Here is an 8,137-nt window from a genome sequence, read left to right as displayed (position 1 = left end):
GGATTCTTGAGCCACCTAGTGGTGATCTGAGGCTGTCTGTGTTTAATGTGATAAAGGAGGTAATAAACGTATTAAAATATATAATTAAAATGAATTTGTAGTTCTATTTTTCTTCTTTCGGCTGCTCCCACTGCAGATCACCTGCCTCCAACTCACCCTACCCTCTCCGTGTCTTTTCCCCATAAACCTCCTCTGTGAGCTTTCTCTTTTCCTCTTACCTCACAGTTCCATATTCAACATCCTTTTTTCATTATATCCACTATCCCTGCTCTACTCATCTCGACTTTGCCTCTCTAACTTTAGAATTCTTGATATTCAATGGAAAAGCCTCCATGTATCTATTTTATAAACCACTTATCCAGTTCATGATGAGGGCTGGAGCTGACTCAGGGCCAGATGCAGAGTATACACTGTGCAAGTTGCCAGTCCTTCACAGGGCTGGAAAGCCCCAGTTAGTGCTTTGTTTTTAAATAGTCTAAAACAAGGTTAGGCAATTAATTTTCCTGTGGACCACATGGAAAACTGGGACTGTTGTGGAAGGCCGGACACCAGTAAGCTGAACTCAGTTCTGATCAGTTTTAATTTATTTATGAAAATTTATCTTGTGAGATAGAAATGATAACTGAGCCAAGCACCTGTGGTCTAAAAGCTTAGGGGTATTATCAGTGCAAGGATCTGCAGCTATACGTGTCTATTTTCTTTTACAAACAAACTGAATTGAAATGTAAGGGGTTAGAAATGTCAAATATCACAAAAACGTTCTAATATTTCAAGCTTTTATTGAAGTACTCAGGTAGATGGATTTGTGCTCGTATTTCTCCTCTGACAAGTTTATTTCAGAAAAATATGTCTGATGTAAACGTCTCAAAACTGTAGTTTGAGGAGTGATATGCACTTTAAATCTGGATAGAGTTTATCAGCGACACCCAGATTAATTTGATCTATTTTAATATCCCGACACATACTGGTTACAATACTCTCCAGCTTCCTTTGTAATGCTTCAAAAGATATGTAGGTCATAACATGTCAGTCATACATAATAATCTACTGGCTGTGTGTGCTGCGGTAACTGATAAATCCCTGGGTGTGACCTTTCCCATCTGAAACCTGAGCTCCTCAAGCTGCCCAAACTGGCTGCTGTTCAAATGACCAAATTCCACCCGTCTTTATGTGTAGATGTGTCGTCCATAGACTTGCATTCATAATTCACGCCGATCGTATGGATCTACCCGACCTTACAGCTTCATTACTGTGGAAGTCTGTATGGTAATCAAAACCAGGATCAGGAGGGCAACAGAACAGCATAGGTCAAATTTCTCTGCTGATAATCAAGATCATTATCAATCCTTCCCTGCAGCGATCGTTTATAGCGATCAGTTATGCTGCTGATGTTTGAGTTTATCACCACAGTTACAATTCTGTCAGTTTGAGCCAGGTGAGCAAAACACGGCTGTAGTCTGTAGTCGGCTGTTTGTGTTGTGGCTGGTGAAATCCAATCTGTCATCAGAGCTTTATACTTCTCTCTTTATCTACATGAAACTAGCCCGCTTGGGTTGCCAGGCGACCAGTCACAAAAAACACAAAAAAACCTTGCATGGCGCCTGAATTTGATTGGTGTTCGTCTCATCTGTCACGGCAGCCAATAGCAGCGGCAGAGAGGAGGACAGCGAGGAAGTGGCCAGGTGACAGTGAAAGAGGAGTTACTTGTTAATACGGATGGTATAAAGATGAATTGCCATAAATAAAGAAGACATGAGCACCTGTGTGTAGCGTTAATTCAAATGCAGTTCAGATTACAAGCGACTGTTGCACGTTTTTACACAACACCCCTCCAGCTCGCTACTTGAATAAGACGGGACGTGGAAGGAGGGGGAGGATGTTATCAGAACATGAATTTCTCAAAGCTCTGTGCTCATGTACACAGAATAGATCAAGGTGGAAATGTACAACCTTTTACATTTGAATAGCACTGACAACCTGCACACCCTGTGTTCAGGGAAACATTTGCAATTATGTTTGCACATGTAAACTGCAAAGATCATAAAGACATTTTAGATTTCTTTTTCACTTTTGAACATTTATTAAGCGGTCTTTGGTCTAATTTAATTAAATACTTGTGGAATTTATATTATTTTATTTACCTTTTAGACAGTAGTTCCAACTTTCTGAAAAACTAGTTTGTATTGGTGTGTTTGTGTGGCAAGGTTATAGGAGCCATCCTACCAGCACAGGATGACAATGGACCTCTGGCTCTGCAAAAGAAACCCTCTGAAATATGAATGAGGAAATCCACACCTGTTTCCAGGTAACCAAGGCAGTACCGTGACGCTGACAATTAGTGTGTGTGTGTGTGTGTATACCTGCGTAGGCGGATGCACAAGCAGCGCAACTTCCTAGCTTTACCTGTTCAGACACTCTGTGGGGATGAAAGCAGCTGTCAGCCCTGCTGGCTTAATGAGACAGACATAATCTGACCAGGAGAAGCAGCATGACAAAGTTTGGGCCTCAGCTCTGAACAAGTTCCCTGCATTTATAATCTGCTGAGAACGTTACGCATGGAAACAGGCCAAAGTCGGCCCAACTGAGCTGAAGGTGGACGTGGAGACTCGGTGGAGGGTGGAGCGCAGAGGCATCTTCACAGGTCTTGCCCTCAAGTGTTGAGCATCTATTTCTGCAAGTATGAATCCAATGTGGAAGGTTTATAAAAGCAAAGTGCTGAAGACTATTAATCCCGAATATGAGGAGGACACTGCCGAGGAGGTACAGAATATACATACATGTTTCTCCACATTTGCTCATGTTACTCATTAATTTGTTTGTCAGAAACACTTTAAACTCTTAAGCCCCAACGCCCCCTGATGCGGGGGAAAAAGCAGGAGATGACTTAGGCTTGGGGCTTAAGAGGTTAAAGTACAAGAAAGCTGACATAATTGTTGGCACAGAAGTCAGAAAGTCAGCTGGTTTTGTTTTGCTGATCATTTCTTATTCATCACAGCGTTAGATGAGCTTGCAGGGCTGATTTGTTTTCCATGCAATGGGAACTTTAAGACAGATGTTCGGCCTGGGAACAGCAATGCTGGCCTTAATGCACGCTGGCAAGTCGACTCTGATGAAACTGTGTTTACTAACATGTGCATACAAATATACATGCATCAAATATACTTTTTTATTAGTTGCTGTTAGACAAATGTGGACTTAAAATGAAATCCAGATACATAAGAGCAATCACAGCAATAATTAAACAGCTTTTAACCAAAATACAGGCAACACTGCAAGCAATATGGGATGTTTTCAGCAGTCATCGAATGCCCTTTTGCTTGGTATCTTCTTACATAAAATCATTATTGAATCTTGGTCTGTAGTCATATTTCAGATGCCTGTGGTGACTTAAGTAAACATAAAAACATTTTATCGCAGAGAAAGGACTAATAGACGATTACACTCATGTGAAGCAGAACTTTCTTCGTTTTCTTTTCTACCTTTTTAAAGCTCTCAGAACGTCTTGGAGTTACGCGGTGACCTTTTCCAAGGGTCAGACATCGACTTTCTTTTTAGTGGTTTTTGTTGGATTGGATTTTTCCCACTGCTCATGTTCACGGCAACACCTGCACTCGATGCAGGACTTGGTTCTCGTGAAACAGTGTTGCGTTGACCCAGATCTCCAGAGAGCTGAGAAATTCGATCCTGCACAGGAGCTGAACAAACGGATTAGTTGGCATTCCAGTGAATGACGGGCTGACAGGCGGACGAGACAGATAGCCAGGTTCCTCACTGGCATATTCAGATCTGCCAGCTGACTGCTTCACATTGTGGCATCTTGAGCTGCCCGGGCATTTGCAAGGACGACAGGGAATCCGGAGAGATAGTTTCCATCTAGATAGATATGCAGAGATGTCATCACTGCTATTTGAGTTGCCATTGCTTCACGCGTTCTAGTGAAATTAGAGACTGCTAAAGCGTTTGACTATCAGTCTTCCTTATGTCAAAACATCCACTGATGTGGAAATACTACTGTTAAGTAATTAGTAAGTTGGTCAAGAGAAAAAACAAGCAATTAAAACACAATGTGCAAAATGTTAAAGTTAGTTTTAATAAAGAAATATTAAACATTTTTCTGTGGTGGCAATTTATTTTTAGTCTCCAGTAGTTCATATAATAGTGTCATGTGTGTTTAAGCTAGGTCTGCCTCAGCTTGCAGTACCCACAATACGCACCAGATGGCGACTGCTGTGCACAGATTCTGTGTTGTGCATTAAACTTAGACAGTTTGTTGTGACCAGACTGTGTGTGGACAGGTTAATGAAATATTGTTCTGTTTACTGGTGTTGCAGGTCACAGAGGTGGAGAACGATATGAGTCCAGTGCAGGAGGAGGAGGGGCCCAATGCTGTCTCCCAGCTGGCCAGGAAAGTATGTGAACCCTGGCAGTGCTTGTAAACCTTGTAGGGTATTTTCTGTCCGTTTACTAATCACGCAGGCTTCACAAATACTTTATAAAATGGTCACAGATGCAGTGAGTAAAGTGAGAATATCCATGCAAAGGTTCATGCTAAGCATATGTCTAAAGATATGACAGAGGAGCGTTAGTCAAGTGATATTTGACAGCACTAAATCCCTACTTTAACCTCTGACCTTGTCAAGATGCAGGGGGCAGGAGCTAAAAGCTGGAATCGGCTATCAGCGATCTTCAACAAAGATGATGAACACCAGCTCCTAGAGGAGACTGAGTGCCCCCCTGTCGCTGACCAGTGAGTTTTTAATCGTCTATCTTCTCACATGCATTCATGAACATTGATGTTGCTGGTGAAACAGAGCTTTACACTTTCCAACTGAGATCACACCTTTATCCGATTTTGTAACTCATAAGGTTGAAGTTTTACTTTCGTTGCACTGACCCAAAGAAATGTTTTGGCCAAAATTGGTGTACAGACTGAACTGAGAGGGGAAAAGGAGGTTTAATAGAAAAACAAATAGAAATGAAGATAATTACTGGAAGACATAAATTCTTATTTTCTGAAAATCTAGGATACTTACTGGCCAAAATCTGTCTTTTTTGTCATATTCATAAAGGAATGATTGTTGGATTAATCACTATTGAAGCCTTTCTTATAAAGTCTTTGTGTTTACATGTAATTTTAAAACTTAAGTTATTTAAAATCTAAAATCTTTGTCAGTTGTTTCATAATTTAAAGCACCTACTGCTTTGTCTAAATTCTCAGTCCGCTTGCAGCAAAGCCCGAGGAGCCTCCGCGACCCACCAGGCGCACGGGATTCTGGGATAGCTTTGCATCTAACTGGGCAGCCAAGAAACAGGCCGAAGCTGCCGCCGCTGCTGCTGAGAACGAGGCAGCAACAGGGGAAGGTGAGGAAGGGGTGATAGAGGCTGGAGGGGCGGAAAGTCAGCAGGATGGGCAGGTCACTGAGGGAGAGCAGAGTGAAGGGGGAGGAAGGAGCAACAATAGCTTCTCCAAGTACGTCTCGTTGGGAGGAGGCAACGAGGATGCTTCTTTCAAATGGAACTTTGTTACCAGCAAGCTGGCAGAGCTGAAGACCAAGACCAATTAGAAACATGGTGGAGGAGAAAGTAAAAGAAAATAAACAACATGAGGAGGGTGGTAGATGTAGAAGGAAGGTAAATTTTGCAAAGGATATCCTGTAACTAAACTGGCGCCTCTTGAAGTCCCTCTGTATTGTCAGCTATTATACGCTCCAGAAAACGTGTGTTCACAGCCACATTACTACCAATGGCCTGATTGCTGGTTGAGACATAAAAAGAAAATCAGTGTTGTTGTTTATTTATTTTTTTGTAATCTTTGGTTCCCCATTACTTAAAGGTCAGTCTATTTATGTAAGAGTAAAGAGGACGTGTAGGTCATAGGCGACACTTAACAAAAAGAGCTTCCATTTCTCTGCCTGCACAGAGCCAGAGGTAGTGTTCATATCCCGGACCAGTGATTGAACTTCAACCACTACTACTTGTGAAAAAAACTTTTAAAGTTGCTTGTATTAAAAGTCACTATGCTAATTTATGAAATTCTGAATTATTTCTGGGAGATGAGGTGGGCACCCAGACCTGAGTTGTCTCTTTACCATCTAACCACAGCACAGAGAATGCAGTAAGGCAGAATTTTGGTGACGACCACACTGGTTTAGGCAGCACATGGCAGTGTTTTGTTTTTGCAGTTGTATGACTACACTTACTTCCCTAAAGTGCTTCTTTCACCACGAACATGTGCCTCCACACCTGTCAGCAAACTTGATCTAATCTGTAGTTTAACAAAAACCGGATTAAGAGATTAAAGGCAGTGATAGCAGGATTAGACAGGGATTATCTCACTTAACCTGTTCAGAGGCCAGCGGATTATAGAAAGGTAATTTGGCAGTGTGATGTAGATACTACATAATCTTCCGAGTTTCTCTTAAACTTCAGGAATGCAAAATGTGGAGCACATTTATTTGACACGTATGTACGCCTGGTGAGATAAAGCCGGTAAAACCGATGACTTGGATTTTGTGATTGTGACTGAGACTGAAATGTGTGAGTTTTTTGACTTTTAAAATGTTGTGATTTAAAAAAAAAATTGACTTATTATGGTATTATTTCTGTTCTTTTGTGATTTATGCCTTATTCCATGTTTTATTCTGTTTTATTCTGCTGTTTTCGGTATATAATAATAAAGACTATTGCACTGAAGTTCTTGTAAGGTATGAACACGTGACTGAAAAATGTTAACTTTTGAGCAATATTGGAAAAAAATTCATTCATTTGCTGATCTCTGTGATGGTTGTTTTTAGAAGCTTTGACTCGAACCTTTTTTAAAAATCTAGAACACAAAATTCTGCCTCTGGCCAGCAGAGGGTTCTCTTCACCTCTTAAATTTAGTATAGCATATATTCAACTGTCCTTTTTTTCTGCCTTCATGTCCTTCACATTTACATCAAATCAGTCTTTTATAAACATGACAACAGCCTGATCAGATACCCTGTCAAAAATAGCCCATTTTCCTCCTCATATCCCACTTCCTTCATCTCTTTCGTGTCCTGTTTTTCACACCCATTTCCTCTCTCTTACTGTGTCATGTTTCCTCAGATAGAACAGAGCTTCCTTTTTAAATTTAGGAGTCTTTCTTGGGATTTCTATATGAATTTGGCAACACACAATAATGATGCGAAAATGATGCAAGCGAGCGTAGCCCGATCTCAACCCCATGGTTTCGTGCCATTTCTATGTGTTTATACTGTCAGTCAGATTTTATCCTGTCATAATGGGACATGGGAAATCAGTTTCACTAGCTGTGTACAGACTTTCACATCAGCCGTCTCTGTTTGAGTCAGAAGAGATCTTTCCCCACTCGCAGCTCAGTGACAAACTCGTGTTTCTTGCATATTTCAAACAAACTCAGACTGAACATTTATTCCAAAAGGGCTGATTTTTGGGCTGATTGGCGGGGACTACTGTCTTGATGTTTTGAGGTCCATATTTTAGTTTCATGACATCAAGTCAGCAATGCTCGGTGGAAATGAGGTTTGTAGAGCATGAAAGCATCAGAAGGCGAGCAGGCAGGGCTGGCAGGTTACGCGGGGGGAGACGAGGGAGAGTGCACAGAGGCACAACTGGGTACCTGAGGGGTCTGTGACGTCTGGTAGTTTTGTTTAAAATGCATCTCGGGGAGCTCAGAAATAATGAGCTGCTTATCGGTGCTCGAAACCATTTTTGCTGAGATCACAAGCTGAAGGGAAAAAAACAACACACAAGTACTGCATGTACTGCAGTTTTCATGAGTTCTGACTTTATTTATGTGGATATCTTCAAGAGGAAAAGGCTAAAGTGGCATAGGTTAAAGATTTTCAGTCGCTTTGGCAGTAGATTAAGTTACCAAATCTCTTCCCAGACAAAAGCTGAAAGGCTATCATTATTTAAGGTTAGCTTTGTGGTCTCTGTTGACTCCTCCTTGGAGACTGGTTTATCAGAGCTTTCTTTCTTTAAATGTAACAACTACACACAGTAAAGCTGTCACAAAACTGATGAACAGTGAGACCAAAGAGCACTACTGATTTTACTCAAAGATGTCTGTTTAAAGGTCTTAGCGATAAGGCTACTTTAATCCATACAAGCTGTTTGGTAATGCAATTTTGTC

At 41.2% G+C, this 8,137-nt stretch overlaps 1 protein-coding gene across 2 annotated transcripts; it reads left to right on the top strand.

Annotated features, from left to right (window-relative positions):
- Positions 1–2,400: 2,400 nt before the first annotated feature.
- On the top strand, positions 2,401–6,668 carry LOC308405809 (uncharacterized protein C1orf232). 2 transcript variants are annotated; one of them, XM_080896557.1, is made up of 4 exons: positions 2,401–2,760; positions 4,332–4,409; positions 4,647–4,747; positions 5,219–6,668. In XM_080896557.1, the coding sequence occupies exons 1-4, from the start codon at positions 2,680–2,682 to the stop codon at positions 5,562–5,564; spliced, it is 606 nt and encodes a 201-aa protein (XP_080752683.1). In that variant the 5' UTR covers positions 2,401–2,679; the 3' UTR covers positions 5,565–6,668. The 2 variants fall into 2 exon arrangements, with proteins under 2 accessions (XP_080752683.1, XP_080752682.1); XM_080896556.1 differs by having other exon boundaries at positions 4,641–4,747.
- The last annotated feature ends 1,469 nt before the right edge of the window (positions 6,669–8,137 follow it).

This window comes from Rhamphochromis sp. 'chilingali' (assembly GCF_963969265.1).
Source record: "Rhamphochromis sp. 'chilingali' genome assembly, chromosome: 11".
Classification (NCBI taxonomy): domain Eukaryota; kingdom Metazoa; phylum Chordata; class Actinopteri; order Cichliformes; family Cichlidae; genus Rhamphochromis; species Rhamphochromis sp. 'chilingali'.
This window is presented reverse-complemented; position numbering and strand designations above follow the sequence as displayed.

What these genes read in the sequence shown, in the direction of transcription:
- LOC308405809 (XM_080896556.1), top strand. Translation starts at nt 2,680, where the DNA reads ATGAATCCAATGTGGAAGGTTTATAAAAGCAAAGTGCTGAAGACTATT. An exon ending in AGGAGGACACTGCCGAGGAG is followed by an intron (nt 2,761 to 4,331) that starts GTACAGAATATA and finishes CTGGTGTTGCAG; the next exon opens with GTCACAGAGGTGGAGAACGA. An exon ending in TCTCCCAGCTGGCCAGGAAA is followed by an intron (nt 4,410 to 4,640) that starts GTATGTGAACCC and finishes GACCTTGTCAAG; the next exon opens with ATGCAGGGGGCAGGAGCTAA.